This window comes from Pagrus major, chromosome 7, assembly GCF_040436345.1.
Source record: "Pagrus major chromosome 7, Pma_NU_1.0".
Classification (NCBI taxonomy): Eukaryota; Metazoa; Chordata; class Actinopteri; order Spariformes; family Sparidae; genus Pagrus; species Pagrus major.
This window is the reverse complement of record NC_133221.1, coordinates 7,792,018-7,808,178: the sequence shown is the minus strand read 5'-3', so window position 1 is coordinate 7,808,178 and position 16,161 is coordinate 7,792,018. Positions and strand designations below refer to the sequence as shown.

The following is a 16,161-nucleotide window of genomic DNA, read 5'->3' as shown; positions in this document are numbered from 1 at the left end:
AACAATAGATTTAGGTTTAATTATCAGTGATGGAAGGAAGTACTTCTACTTTACTTGAGTATTTTCATTTTCTGTAACTTTATACTTCCTATCCACTGCATTTTGGAGGCAAATATTGTACTGTATTACTCACTCAGAGCCAGTGTAGTACATTTTTAAATTATTTTATTGGGAATTGGATAAAAAAACTCAGATTCTGTAATGTGTACACACAATTACATATGCTACTTGTACATATAATGTAACGTTTCCCTTTTTGTTTATTCATTTAGTGCATTTCTTTGATAATTTTATTGTTTTTATTCTATTCTCATTCAAATACACTACTCAAAATGAGTTAGGGACATTGGGATATTTTAGTGTTTCATTTAATCGACATATCTGAATTGTTATTTTGTATTTTCTGAATATTTTTGGTCCCAAAAAAATAATGCGACATTAATGACATTACATATTGCATATCCATGCACATGCATACATGCGCCCATATACCAATATCCCTTACTCATTTTGCGTAATGTGCATATTTTCTGTGCACCTTCCTGTATTGTATATTGTAATCTACGTACAATATGTGCAATATCGCTGTACATTTTATGTCTGGCATGTGACTGTAATCACTTGCATGTGGCAGCCGTTATCGTTACCAACTATACACGTGTTTTTCTTGTTGAAATGAAGGTCGTGAGTGCGTCCTCTGTGGTCCTGACGCGAACTACTTTATCAGAGTCAAAGTAGCACATGTTTAAATCATTTTATTGGGATTTGGATAAAAAAAAAATAATGATAATAATAATTAAACAAAAACACTTAGGGCCTATTCTGATGATCAAAAAATGCTGATCATCAGATCCAGTAATTATCGACCCATATTATACACACTATACGGATACATAAATATATGTATAATTTACTTTTCATAGTTAGGAATAGTCAATATCAGATACTTCTGTTTGAGTTGTACTCATATAGGAGTCTGTCACTTTTACCCAAGGAATATTTTAAGTTTATCTGTACGTCCTCTGTAATCCTGACGCCAATTTTAAGTAATCAACAACGTCAAGCAAGAAAAACATGTCGTTCCCTGACCGGGAATCGAACCCGGGCCGCGGCGGTGAGAGCGCCGAATCCTAACCACTAGACCACCAGGGAAGGCTGCGAGGTGATGGTTGTCATAATATTTCAAGTTGGGGAAGGTAACCCTTGATAGAGTTATGAGTTAAAGTTAAGACCTCCCTTCGCTAAAACAGGTGGCTAATTCACGGATTGACTTCCAAGTTAGCTCACGTCACCTGACGTCACCGCGGCCGGCGTCGCGAAGAAAAACAACACGATAACGTTCACGGCCGTAAAACAGCTGCTATCTACTGTTATCTGTCTGGAGGTGAGGTGTGTGAGGAGTGTGTGTGTGAGGAGTGTGTCCCTCAGCGGGTTACCTAAAGCCTCCCCAAAGCCTCTCAGGTGTCACTGAGTTCCAGCAGCACGTTCCGTCCCCTCGAGCCACCGCAGGCCCCGCCCCGTGCCGCGGAAAGCACGCGCCGGGGCTAGACCCTATAAAAGGCGGTCGTCCTCCCTCAGTCGGGACAGTGACATCAGCAGCAGCAACAGCGAGTTGACCGACTGGGTCAGAACAAACACTTCATCCACAAATGGGCCATTGTAACAACTAGGACCTCTTCTGCTTCAAGCCATCCGAGCCTTGCAACCGCATCCTGATCTCCAAGGTAGGTCGAAATAATTTAATTTTAACATTAAAAAGTTACATTTTGGGGAAAAGTTGGTGTCCGTCAACATTTATACAACAACAGTGGTGTTTTTCTCTCTTGGAGCAGATTCATCAACTCTAACTTTAAAAGTACTCGGCAATTATCTTGATAATTGATTTATCAGTTTGGGTGATTAAAAAAGAAATTAATAAAAGTCCAAATTCTCTTATTCCAACTTTTTAAAGGGGCACTGTGTTGTGTTGGAGAAGAAATTCAAACTCAGAATTGTTATATTTACAATATTAACAAGGTAATAAAACAAACTCAGAGGAAAATAATAACCCTAACCCTAACCTAGAACACTGTTTGAAGCTAGAAAGGTGGCAGGGTCCGCCACATATAAATTGCAATATCATGTAATTTTTTTAATTCAGTTCGTTTGAAACTGTTTTGTTTGAGAGTTTGTTTAAAGTGATGATTACCGTTTCTTTCTCCAAAATAACATAGTGTTCCTTTTTAAAAGAAAAAAAAAAACAAAACTTGTTGAACTCGTTTACACCACGTGCAACCTTGCTTCTGAACATTGTACAAGTGCTGTTCTTACGCGTCAGCTGCCTTGTTTATCTAGACTGTAGCCTATTTGTCTGCTTCTTGAAATCCCCAAAGCCATCTGCTGCTCACCTGGAGTTAAGCTCTACAGCCTTCAGCTGGTTCCAAGGCTCCAGGCTGATAAACATCTTCTACTTTTAAGAGTCAAAAAGACAAACAACATAATTGTTTTTGCATCATTTCTGATATTTAACACATTGCAAACACATTCCTGTAAAAGGTTCAGTTTATTTTTTACCAATGAGAAATTCGGGCACAGCCATCCCGTCTATAATTTCCTGGCTGGACAAAGTAGCACCTTGGATATGGACCAAACACTCGAGTCGTGTTCTGCCAGGTCACTTCTCTGTTCATGCAGTCGGCTCGTGCACAAGCCGTCTGAGTTCAGCTGGACTCGTGGCCAGTATACTCTCCCACACACTCTGGTTATTTGAGTTATGGGAAACCAGACTCTAGGAAGAAGCAGCTGCATATGCTTTTTTATCGCTCTCCGGTGAAGGCCTGCGGACAGGAATGTAGCATAGAGGGCACGAATGCATGCAGCAAAAGCTTCCCTGAAACTTGTCCTGAGTGACATGTTGTTATGCTGTCAATGCAGATGTGTCTTCTCGCTTCATGCCTCCACACGCCTGGCCTGCCTACACAAAAAGCAAGAGATAAAATAAGTTAAAATGGAAGGAAATAAAAAAAACAGGATCCATTCTGCCATATTATTACCAGGATAATAATACCTTTTTTGCTTGTCTCTCCTCCAGATTACCATTTTCCATCTTTTGAGCGGTTTTTCCACCTAAGGTCGGAGAAAATGGCAGCAATTCCATCAAGTGGCTCCCTCATCGCCACCCATGATTACTACAGAAGTGAGTCGGACGTGGCCTACGTGCATTTACATTGTAGTCATTTCAGTGAAAGGCAAAAATAGAAGATGACTTCTCCCAGTATTTTTCTGGTGTTATCACTAAAATGTCTATTTCTTTATTCCAGGGCGTCTCGGGTCCGCCTCCAGCAACAGCTCCTGTGGCAGTGCGGAGTACGTAGGAGAGGTCATTCCACACCACCCAGGTATGAATAAGGTTTCATTTATTTTTTATATCTTTTCAACCTAAGAGAATGAAGTGTCCTTGCATCAAATCAAGTTTCTGTCTAACATCCATGCTGTTCTTCGCAGGACTTCCCAGGCAAGATTCTGGCCACTGGTGGACTTCATTTTTCTTTGCAAAACCGCTCCAGCCCGGCATGCAGAATGGATCCGAAAATCAAAAGTGAGCACATATAAAGATGGCCTCGATGAAGTTAATCAGGTGCAGTTGCCCTTTAAAACTCATGTTTCTTTGTGTTGCAGAAACGGAACCTACACAGTGGCCAACGGTCAGGTGACCTGCATCGCCAGGGAGATGGTTTTGAAAAGACAAGTCAGTGAAAGCAGTGAAAGCGGGAAGTCTGAACCATCACATCCTCCACCAACTCTCTCCTAGGCTCCATTCCCTGCCAGCGCCTCACCTTCCTTCCTGCCCACCTGCCCCTCGCACCTCCCTCACCCTCAGCTTGCCACCCGTCTCATGCAGATGGAGTTGGAGATGATGGGGGTGATGACGATGGTGTTCGTTAGCTTTAGAAGTTTAAGTTTGCTTTTCATATTTGCCCATGTATAGTATCTTTTTATTATGACCAAAAGTTCAAAAAAATATGTAAAAAGTTTTTTCATTTTGTTCTTCTTGTGACTTTACACTGTTAATAATAATAAATGATAATAATAATAAAAAGCTTGCATCAGCACCGTTATTGTGTTTTATTTACTGTACATGCCTCAAGAGAGTAAACGGAACATAACATCATTATTTGGGAAAATAAACTGTGACATTATCCGTTTGGTGTTTTTATAAACATCAAATCTTGAGGAGTGTTGTCTTCAGGTGAACCTTAAAGGGTAACTCCACCAATTTTACACCTTAAAGTGTGTGTTTACAGGTCTCGAGGAGTACAACTGAGCATGTGAAAAAAGGAGTATAGAGCCTTTTGTGGCTCCAGAGGAAGTAATCTGATAAATTGGCCAGTTGCATTGTGGGTAATATAGGCACCAGGTTTTGAAAAGCCATCCACTGATCCACTAGCATTGCACTCCTATAAGACTGCTGGACTCAGTATGAACAGTTTAAAAACAAATTATTAAAATCAACACCACAGAACCAGAGATATCTCCACATACTCAAAATCTGGTACCTATATTACCCACAATGCAATTTAGCCACTGAGTGACATCTGTAGAGGCAATTTATCAGATTACAAGCAGCTTCCTCTGGAGCCACAATGAACTTTGTACTACTTTTTGAAGTTGTACTCCCCAACACCTGTAAACACTGTAAACACACTTTAATGTGTTCAACTGGTGGAGTTGAGAGACTGGTTTGCCAAAAGAAACAGACCCTTATTACCGCCGCCAAGGAAGTTATGTTTTCACCCGAGTCTGTTTGTTGGTTTGTCAGCAGGATTACACAAAAACTGCTAAATGGATTTCCAGGAAACTTGTATGGAGGATGGGTCTCAGCCCAGAATAGATCCCAGTAACTTTGAGAGACAAATCCAGGAATGTTTTCTCATTTTCTTTAACATTGCCAGATAGAGCATTTTTATTTATTATTGATTTATTTCTCGAGGAATAATGAATGGTTCTTGATAGAAAGAATCAGGGGTTTTTAGGTGGCTGGTATCTATGAGTGAGTTTATGTGCCACTCTAGTTTGTTTTCTTGTTTGTTTTCTCTAAATGGATTTCCATGAAACTTGGATGGAGGTTTGGTCTTGGCCCAGAATAGAACCCGTTAACTTTTGGTGCGGATCCGGATAAAGGGACTGGTCCAGGAATATTTTGTCACATTTTTCAACATTTTTGTTGTTTTTCCAAGGAATAAGCCATGGATCTGAAAAAATCTGGTGTATTTAGGTGTCTTAAGTGAGTGCAATTTAATGTAAATCTTTGATTTGATGAGCTTAAATAAAGTTTAGAGATAAAGTTAGGCAGTTATGAGTGGTTTAAAGTCTAGAGAGACACAAAACTATATAGAGTTATTGAACTAGGCTTGATTGAAATAAAGTGGACTGTTGGGTGTTGGTGGAGGTATGTGCAATTTGTGACATTATCTAACCTCAAATCTCCAGTACTATTGTCTCTTTCCCAGGTGATCCACACAGCAGAGCAGCTGTTTTATAACCCTGCGAGGGAACACAAGCAGCCTACTTACCGAACCCACCTAATCTGTTTAGCTTTGATATGATTAGCCGCGATTAATTTAGTTGTTAATGCCGTTTACATAATGCCTCACCTGAGCTTCAATGTGGTCCAACAGCTTCTGGAAAAGTAAAGGTCAGGACAATTTAATATGATTTTTACTGAACAAGTGCACTTAAACACGTATGTTGTGTTTATATTTTTGTTTCTACAATTGAATAAATTATCTAGGAACCAGCAGACCATGTTAGCAGATCACGGGTCAGTTACCAGCTCTCACTGCAGACTTCACCACACATCTTTCCATAATAACTGCATGGCATAAAAATAAAGCAGTCCACCTGCTGCTGTCAAATCTTATTATTACACTGGATGGTTTGTGCTCACAGCACATTGTTGTAAACGATTCAGTCTGTTCAAATGCTGCCAGGAGACAGCATTTAAAGGACTAGTTCATGCAAAAATGAAAAGTGAGTCACTCGGCCCCATGCATAGAGGGCATGAATGCATGCAGCAAAGGCTTCCCTGAAACTTGTCCTGAGTGACATGTTGTTATGCTGTCAATGCAGACGTGTCTTCTCGCCTCATGTCGCCACACGCCTGGGCAGAATCTGGAATCAGGATAATAATACCTTTTTTCCAGCATTTAAAGGACTAGTTCATGCAAAAATGAAAAGTCATTCACTCGGCCCCATGAAGATTGAAAGCCAGGGTGAAGTTTTGTCGGCCACAAAACATTTCTGGAGCTTCACAACAAAACAGTCTAGCAGCACTCTCCAAAACAGTGTTTTAAAACAAGTCCAACAAGTTTAGGAGAATGCTGCAACTTTGTTTTGCTGTGAAGCTCCAGATACGTTTTGTGGACTACGAAACGTCACGCGACCTTCCTGTGGCAAGGGTAGGAGTAGATAACAACTGAATTTTCATTTTCGGGTGAACTTATCCTTTTAGTTTCACCTCTTCCTCTAACTGATGTGTTGACCTACATACTGTCTACATTGTAAGTGTAGATCATTGATGGTTACCCATTCCACCACACTGCAGTTCTCTGTTCAATTCATTTTCTAGATACTACATACTCCATTTTAAAGACACTCTGTTTCCTATCGGTCAAATAAAGGTCAATGTAAAGAGCATTAGTCCTCTGAAACTGTAACATTTAAACCTTTCTAAAACAATCAGCGGTTAAGCTGCACTAAAATCAAGTTGAGGAGGTCGAGTTTGAGCAGTTACTGTTGAAAATCCTTCCCTGCAGTTGCTCAAAGAATCTCTTTCTATTGTATTTCAGCCTTTCGATGCCTGGTTCTCTCACTAAACACCCTATTTTGTAGACTCCTGAAGCAAATCCTCATGTCTGACATCACAAATAAAACTAACTTGTCAAGTTTTTGCACAATGTTGTAGTTCAGCTGTATAAATCCTGCTTCTTCACCATTAGACCTGTCTGCTCTAATGTCTTTGTTTGATTTTTTCTCTACATCTAGTGCTTTGTGGATCGCTGCAACTGTGTTGTTTTCATATTCATATTCGGGGGATTTGCCCTTCACCTCCACCTGCAAACTTTGCACAGACTAACCTGGACTGCCCTCTTGAATATAAAAAAAAGACATGATGACGGTGCATGATGGGAGATTCCCACGTCGCCTCACTGGCACACGAGCGTTTGCACTTGGCCCGGATTACGGGACAATTTTAGACCCAAGTGCCTCTCTGATATGCTGCCAGGAATAGGACAGCTTTGTATGGTGGGTAGGTTTTAAAGTGAGGTGGTTGACATGAATCATGTCTTTGGTCCTTAAATGTCAAAATGTTTGTCCCAGTATGTTGCTCCAAATGCTCCACATACAGCACCGGAGATGTTTGACTTCCCTGTTTGAACAGAACAATTATCTTGCAGCAGAAATGGACTGTAAGTGGACTTTGTTTGGTCTATTCTTAGTTGCCAGTGTGCACATTGCAAAATTTTTGCTGCATATTGATTTCCCAGAAAGGTCCATTCAGAGAACCAGTGCATTTATTGATCTCTCTACCCTACCCTAACTCTAGCAGTACCCCATGGCATCAAATTAGAATATTTCAAAGATCCAAAATGAAAGGAAATGATGCTAAATTATATGAAAACTTTCATAATAGATGGATTTCACAAGGGATTTATGGCATGTTTTTGAAAACCTGGTGCATTTGAATAGAAACACACACACAAAGGTGGCAGGAGGGCATTTAATGGTCTTTCCATTCCTGTCTGCAGGCCGTGAACTGCACAGCGAGAAAGACAGAGCAGCTGCTTCCTAGAATCTGGTTTCCGATGATTCAAATAACCGATGTGTGTGTGAGACTCTGTCCACATGTCCAGCTGATCCTGGGCAAGAGTAAAAAGTGACCTGGTAAAAAGATTATCACAGTGTTCGAGCCAAATAGGACATATTTGTATTTCTGGTAGACGTCCAGGCTACTACGGTGTTCAGCCGGAAGATTCTGGATTCTCCATGAACGGTCTTAATGAAGGTTGTTGTTGTGAAGCTGAAATGATTAGTTGATTAAAACGAAATTAATTGTTTAGCTACTAATTTGATAATCCAATAATTGTTTTGGTAATTTTTCAAATATAAATGTGAAAGAACTCGCCATGATGGAGACTCTTTGTAGTATAAAAATGTAGGGGTATGCACTCATGAATAAAGGATTTTTAAACAATGGACTTTCATTACAAGTAAACTGGACTGTCACTGTTTATTGCTGCTTTAATCTGTATTGAACTGTCTTCATCCTTGAAGAGCACCTGATTTTTTAACTTCTACAACACTTTTTTTTAGTGCTGCACTCACCTTAATAGTTTTTCTACATAAATATCAAAGAATTTTTGGTTCCTGCTTCTGATTTGTGATGTTTTTATTCAGTTTTTTTTTGTCATATATGATTGTGAACTGAATGTATTTGTGTGTTTACTGTTGTTAAGACAAAACAAGATGTCTGAGGACACTAAGGAACTACGCAGTGGGTATCTCTGACGTTATATAGACCAAACAATGACTCAACTACTTGTGAGTAATCTTTAGTCGCAGCTTCAGTTAATTGTTTGCTCAACTGAGTAAGCTCCAGTTTGTTTGTTTGCTGTCCACCCTCAGAGAAAAATATGTGTTGGATAAGAGTTTTATGGAGGATTTGTCTTCACAGTGTGATTTGAATATAAATCTACCTTGCACCACATGTCTTTGTGATGCTCAATGAAACTCTCCTCTTGGGTCAGAGTCTTAATTTAAACCCTGATCTGCTGTCATCTGCTCCTCATATTCAATGGAAAGTGTTGGCATGCTGTGACAGAGCGCTTCAGCACGGTAAATAGGGAATCTGGGGCGAAGGTGTCTGGCCCATGACTCAGTGCTGTCAAAGAGTTCAACCCCCTGACTCTCAGAAAATGTCCAAACTGCACAGATAAGAGGAGAGAACTGGTACATCTAATTCTCAGTATTTAGCAGAAGTTGTTGTATAATGTTATTTGTCTTTTGAGGTAGTAAGGGTGCTCAGACTGCAGGGGATCGGGTGACATCCAGTTTTAGATCTTTATTTGATCAGCAGCATGAGCGGAGAACGTGAACCACAGAGCTTGTGTGAGTCCACGTGTCACTGAGGGACGTTCAATGTCAACACAGTTGCACGCTGTCCCACCATGATTGGTTTCTAGCGACACAGGCCACAGTTATTTATTTGTGTTTCTTGTGTGGAGCAAGTTGGGGACTTTTAGAAAAATAACAACAAACAAATCTGATGTCAAAATAGGCTTCAGACTTTCACCTTTCAAGGTGATGTTCTTGCAAATATTGTGCTGCTGTGACTTCTGTTAATATTATCCCTCCTGATCTTTGAAAGTTGAAGCTTATTAAAGAGAAGAGTGATTTGACTTTTGATAATTTAAGTACATTTTGCAGGTATTACTTCTGTACTTCTACTTGTAACATTTTGATTGCAGGACTTTTAATTGTAGTTGAGTATTTTTACATTGTGGGATTACTGCTTTACTCAAATAAGGTATCTAAAAATGTCTCTCAATACTTTTTATCATGATTTTATAAAATACGATCCACCATTACATCAAACAATAGCACTATTATGCATTAACTGTAGGGCATCAGTAACAATAATCTAACAGTACATGAAGGTAATTATCCATATTTTTACTTAAGTAACATTTTCAGCACAGGAATTTTACTATTTTTACAGTCGGTGATTAGAAATGACAATGATCTGTATTTTCATTACGTTTCAAGCATCATTTTAACTATAACTTTTTTTTAAATGAGGTGACATTGTTGTTGTCGTGTTTTCACTATTTGGAAAATATTGACCTTGCTCCAACAGAACACAGCGTCCACTTTCACACGAGAAGCCAGCTGTAAAAGTTCCCAGACCTACATCAGCACCACCAAAATACTTGACGTCATCACTGCTCCACTTCCACTCTGAAATCATGAGCTAATTCAATTTAGGCCACACTGCACGGGACAAGACGACTGGACTAAAAATATTAGGGGGGGCGTCAGAAGCGCAGGTTCAATCTGAGTATCATGGTTTGTGTTAACCTAATTAATGAAAATGTCTCTTTAAAGAAGCTAACAGCAGCCTGAAACAATAAACACGGCACATATTTAAATAAGTAAAGACAAAAAGTAGGCCATTCTTCTCAGAACCTTTGTTATCATCACAGGTGTGGGGTTGTTCAGTCGCTCAAGTCTGAAATAATTAGACTATAAACTGGATTTCAGTGAAATTTTAAACATTTGTGCTTTCTGTGAATCCCTCTGACTTCAGTGATCACCACCATCAGGATGACATTTATGGTTTTTGGGTGAAATGTCTCCACAACCACTGGCTGGATTGCAAAATGGGTTCAGACATTCAAGTCCTAAATTATGATAGCCAAACTTCAGTGATCCTCATGTTCTCCTCTAGCCCCACCATGAGGTCAAAATGGTTTGGTTTATGACTAAAAGCCTGCAAAATTAATGACCCGTACTTCAGCCACAGCTGTTCTTTGTGTTAATTAACATATAATTGCCTGTAAAACTAAGACGGTGATCACGGTATACATCATACCAGCACAAAGCAAAGCAGTGCATGTACTGATTCAATTAACAAACAAGCTTTAGTCCAGCTCTTGTGAATAATTTGTAATCACTAGAACTGAATTTGTTGTATAATATTGTTTTCACAGTTTCACAAATGCCTCCAACAAATATCTCAAAAGCTTTGCTGTCTTCAGTCTATATCTAATAAGTCTAATTAACGGTCTTTATTATTCAAATACCGAGGAGAGTATTGTAGTGGTTTTCAGTGTCTCTGATCTCTGTACCATATCTTTACCTTCAGTATTTCCAGGGACACAGATGCCTGTCACAGTTGGGGGTGCTGAGGGGGTCAGTCTATAAAATGACTTTGTAAATGGAGTTCATGTTTTTTGTATTGATTTGAACGGTCAGGATCATTTATATCTAATAGTAATCACCAACAATTCACAACAATATGGTGACATTTTGCACTACAGCAAACTATAGGTCAAAGCAGAAACAGCAATTACAGTCAACAACAGCAGAAATATTCCCCAGACTCCCTTATAAAATCGCTCAATTTGATGAGTTGTTGAGTTTGGAGAAACTTTGTAAACTTTGTGAGACGCTGTCTTTGACAAATTCTTCATTATTTGGGCCTTCTTGTACATTCGGCTTATGTTATACATCAAGTTATTTCTCCCTGTTAAAAATACAGTGTCCCTTTGTCCCAGCGATGTGAGTGTTCATCTGCATTTAAGCAGGGACGGGATACAATATAATGGTATTTTGTTTCAGGGTGTGCTGCAGTCCCCTCAGCGCCTCAAGTATATCACTGCTTTCTTTAACTCTGCTGCCCTCTTGTGGAAAAATAACTTCACTCTCGAAAATAATCCATGTTGAACCACCTGTGTGTGTTGTGTGTTTGATGTTTGCAGAAATGAAATAAAAAAAGAATAAAAGGAAACCACAAGGGAGGTCTGAGTTAGATAGCTCATCGCACTATTTTATTCAATTACTGACATCTCAGGAGAAGAGGAGAGCCTTGACACTCTGCTGTTGGTAAACCACTGGTGTTTTTTTTTTGTTTTGTTATTTTTTTTTTCATAGCGTTGATGCAACACTGAAAAAGCGCTATTTCCAAACAAACACAGCTCCCTCATTAAGTGATATGTAAGAGGCAGAGAGAATCTCACCTGGACAGTTTTGCATGAAACATACAAATGAAACAGGTTCAACCTTTTCTTTTAGTCTTTTTGTAGTTTCACATATAATAATAAATATCCATACCTATAAACACTCCAAAAAAATCAAAATATTAAGTCACAGGTACTGGAAAAAGCTCCACTTTTAAATCACAATGATAAATGTACAAAACAATAGACATCTCATATAAATGTTAATGGTTTTCGTTAGAGAGTTAAATCTCATTTCAGAAGAAATCAGTGGATAAAAACTAAACTCGGAGATTCAGTATTTCCTGAGGTTTATGGGTTCCCCTTTAAAGGCCAGGAGAGGGGAATGGCTTTTATGTCACCGAGGAGATATTACAACAGGTCAAAGTGTACCTTTCAGGGTACCAGTCGGGTTAAGGACAAGGAGTTTTTCCCTGACGATAAAGCCGGGATGTTAAAAGATTCTGAGCACTTAATGTAGTATAATAAATGTACCTCCGCCCCACCAATCTCCATTTAGGCCACAATAGTATTCTAAAACAGCTGATTAAAGTCGTCTTGATCCTTAATAAATCTTCGCTGGTCCACTTTGAGCAGTTGTGAAGCTCCCTTTTTACTTAAGATTACCTTTTAAAAATGCTGGAAGCCACCACAACACCGAGCCGACCACAACCAGTTGTCACGGCACACTCTGACCATGTGACCGAGTAGTCAAAGAGGTCACATCTGCACTTGATGCAATGAAACAACGAGAAAAAAAAGGAAAATATCTGGGCAAAATGTACACAGATTCGGGGTTCGGGTGAGGAGAGAACGAAACATAGCCTGAATAAAACGCAAAAGTATTCTGAAAAACTGTACATGTAAACATCACACTTTCACTGAGTCCAAAAACCAGAGGGGAAAATACAAAGCTTCACACAGGTTTACAGTACAACCCCCTGCACAGAGCTACAGTCTCTTATCAGTGCAGGAGAGGCAACAATTGAAATAATATAAATAACAATAGAAGTAATACAGACCACCACCAAATGATAAGTTAAAACAGGCAAGGGCTAAAACCACTTTGATTTTTTTTTTAACAGTGCTGTACCCACAGAAAAAAGAAAGGTTTAAAACATCTTTTATCACTCTTTGTACAGCTATACAGTACATTTATCTGACCACTTTAGCAATCCACAAGCTACCAGGGCATTTTAATCAACACCAATAGATTACATTGTCCAGTCAATACAAAGAGAAAAATCCATTGGGCATTATTAGAAAAAACGAAAACAAAAACAACAACATGACAACACGTTGGTTGTCGTTGATCACAGTAACTCCAGCACACAGCTAAAATGTTGCTCAGCGTAGACTTAAGACAGTTCATCATCTGCAAGCTAAATGTTTTCGGTGGCGAGAATGAGATCAATGTGACATCACTGAGTTAGACGTGAAGTGTCGAGGATCTGCTATGGCTACAGTAACACAAGAGCAGTTTGGAGGAGACGAGGAAGACATGTGCGAGGTCCCGCGTACATCTACGATTACGTCTGTCTGAGCCCGCAGGAGTGTTTCGTGAAGCGAACCAGGCTTCTTTCAGTAAGTCAGGGACGTCTGTTTCATAAAGGAGGTTTTAATAAGGCTACCAATGAAAATTCATCCAGTGAGACTAACTTGGTTAGCTGGTCAGGTTAGTTGTTTTTTTTAAGGTTTTAAAACAAGTCCCCTTCACTTCAGTTGTTTAGGAGAACGCTGCAACACCAACACCTCGTATGTCATGTTTTGCTTTTCATTTCCTCCCTTTGTCTGTGTCTCCCGCCTTTGTGATTGTCAACTATCACCGATTTTGGTGAAACTGGATCATATTTTATGGAGATAATGTTTTCTGGTTTTTCCCTCTGCCTCGACTCCGTGATTTACGCAGTTTCCCGAAAGCAGCATGTAACTGCTGCGTACTGTAGCTACAAGTTAGCTCGGCTAGCAGACGCTGCTCGGAGCACGGCCGCGGACTGTTGGTGTTTGCATCGCTATCAGAGGAGCTTTAGACCACTGGGAGGACGAGGTTTTCAGGCACGAAACCGGGCTCAGCAGCCACAACCTCGACTGAGGTGAAGAGGCCGAACGAGTCGTTGAAGGAGGAAACTAAGAGGAGAAAACGGGACTGTGACCGGGCGAGAGATAAGGGTGTCGGACTGGCTAAATAAAAGGCGGGAGACAGACGCTGAGCTGGACTGATCCGAATATAAAGTGATTTTAGCTGGCTTGTGTTGTTCCAAATTGCAGAAATTGGGAATTACTACATAATGTTGCTTTAATTTCAGAGTCTGAGCTCCGTCTGCTCTGCAACATGCAGCAAACGGCTCTTTTACGTTTATTTATTGTAACGATGTTCTGATGTTTTGCTGTAATATTTTAGCCTCCTTATTGTATTGTTTGTGGCTGCGAACATGGCACTTCTGTCGCAACATATCAATTTCGATACTTGATGTCTCCGGGCACGAATTCGACCGCTCACGTTAGCTCCAAACCAGCTTTATGAAACAGATTTGTCCTGGTTCGTGTCACTTCACAGTAACGCCTCCTTTCTGAAACACTCCTGACACGGACCATTCAGACCGATGAGTTCAAACCGAGCTCCGATAAGCTTTTCAAAAAGTAGCTGTCAGCTTTTTTTCTTTATAGTCATCAATAAAGCAGATCGACAGCTGCTTTCTGCTTGAGTCGCGTCAGACTGTCCTTTGTTACGATCAGTTCTCAATGTGTTTGAACTGAAGCTGATATTCCAAATGAGGTAAAGACACACTCAAATCACTGTGTTACGTTACCTTAATCCTGAGCTATAAAGTGCTTCCAAACTTGCAATAGATAAATTTAAAATGTAAATGTAACGCAGCCCAATCATGACATGGTAATAAAATGTAAAAATGGTTCATTTAGTATGTGAATCCAACTCTAAACCGCCCTGTGGTGGTGATTTGTGATAAATAACTGATAGATTTGTGATAAATACAGAAATATATCTCTCTAAACTTTGACAAATCAATAAGGTGCGAGCCGCTTTCGGCTGCTTGAAGAGTCATTGTCCTTGTTTGGAATGTTTCAGCCGACTGAATTAAATCTTCACAGATTGATGCTGTACAAACTGGGTCACTCCACTTATACACAAACAGAAAATCAACAATACAATAACACTTACGTCAACAAAATAAAAAAAAAATAAAAAAGACACCACATACACACACTTACACAACTGTTTTTGTGCCGAGTGACTCACCATTAAAAGTGTCTGTTGTGAGACTGTGCTCTAGATCTGCTTTGAGTACTCTGGTGTGCCCTCAGAACCACACACACACACACACACGCACAAACACATACACACACACACCGTACACACACACACACCATAGCAGAAAGCTGGGAGAGTAAACTGTGATGTGATTACATCTTTTTCAAAGATTGTCTCTTGCTTCTTTTCAAACAGTGTGTTTTCAGACAATGAGTGGAGATGAGGGAGAGAGGGTTTCGACGCCACTGAGGTCAGAGGGGACGATACGGACGGACGGACGGACGGACGGACGGACGGACTGACGGACGGAGTTTGTTTTTGTCTGAGCAACCCGCACACACTCACGCTGCATCCGGTAAAGCCTAACAGGTGCATGTGAGCTCGTTGTGCCCTTTTCAACTCAAAAAATACTCACAGAACAATTCCTTCACAAAATCACCTTAAAGTTAAAAAAAAAAAAAAGACGTGCAACATTAAGTCTCATTTTTCTGCCAGGTCCCATTTCCTTTTCTCACGATGGATGACTGATCCCAATACATGAAAGTGCCTCAGTTATGAGGTGAGCGATAACGATCAGTATTCACAACAAACAACAACATTGAAATCGGCTACAATGCTGCATGGGATATCATTTCTTTTTTTTTTTTTTTTTACAGTTACAGCAGGAGATTGTGGTAAAGTACTCCCCTCTTTTATGCCTTAAAACGCTTCTGACAGATTCATCTCAGTAAACTCACCATTACTGATTATCTTCGATATTGCACCTTTTTCCACTCTTCCAGGTTATAAAACCAAGAGTCTAAACAATATATTAATCTCCTTATTTCCCTGACAGGTGTCTGTGACCTCAATTTGCATACCCATGCTTCTTTAAAAGCCTCCTTCCTGTTTAATGACAAATCGCCTGTGATAGAAATATTCTTGATAAAATAACTGAAAATGAAGTCACGTTGGGTAATGAGTCTTTGTCTCTTGAATCTGGAAACAACTCCAACAGAGCAGGATCGAGGTATATTTTTTTTTTTATAACAGATCTGTTGGTCAAAATTTACAGGTGAAAACTGTCAAACACTGTCCTGTTTTTATTTTTCTTTCTCTACGTTTATTTTTTTTCCTTTTTTTGCGAGTCACCAC

General features: G+C 39.8%; 1 protein-coding gene and 1 non-coding gene across 2 annotated transcripts; one reads left to right on the top strand and one right to left on the bottom strand.

The window, feature by feature from the left end:
- Nucleotides 1-1,080: 1,080 nt before the first annotated feature.
- trnae-cuc (transfer RNA glutamic acid (anticodon CUC)) lies at nucleotides 1,081-1,152 on the bottom strand. Its single transcript has one exon. It is a non-coding gene; the product is annotated as a tRNA-Glu (tRNA).
- Nucleotides 1,153-1,583: 431 nt separating this feature from the next.
- ppdpfa (pancreatic progenitor cell differentiation and proliferation factor a) lies at nucleotides 1,584-4,097 on the top strand. The gene is made up of 5 exons (XM_073469802.1): nucleotides 1,584-1,724; nucleotides 3,071-3,175; nucleotides 3,300-3,377; nucleotides 3,484-3,577; nucleotides 3,658-4,097. Exons 2-5 carry the CDS (start codon nucleotides 3,121-3,123, stop codon nucleotides 3,788-3,790), a joined length of 360 nt encoding a protein of 119 aa, XP_073325903.1. The 5' UTR covers nucleotides 1,584-1,724; nucleotides 3,071-3,120; the 3' UTR covers nucleotides 3,791-4,097.
- The last annotated feature ends 12,064 nt before the right edge of the window (nucleotides 4,098-16,161 follow it).

Coding starts and splice junctions, on each gene's coding strand:
- ppdpfa (XM_073469802.1), top strand. CDS start 3,121: ATGGCAGCAATTCCATCAAGTGGCTCCCTCATCGCCACCCATGATTAC. Junction 3,378..3,483: donor GGTCATTCCACACCACCCAG/GTATGAATAAGG, acceptor TGTTCTTCGCAG/GACTTCCCAGGCAAGATTCT. Junction 3,578..3,657: donor AATGGATCCGAAAATCAAAA/GTGAGCACATAT, acceptor TTTGTGTTGCAG/AAACGGAACCTACACAGTGG.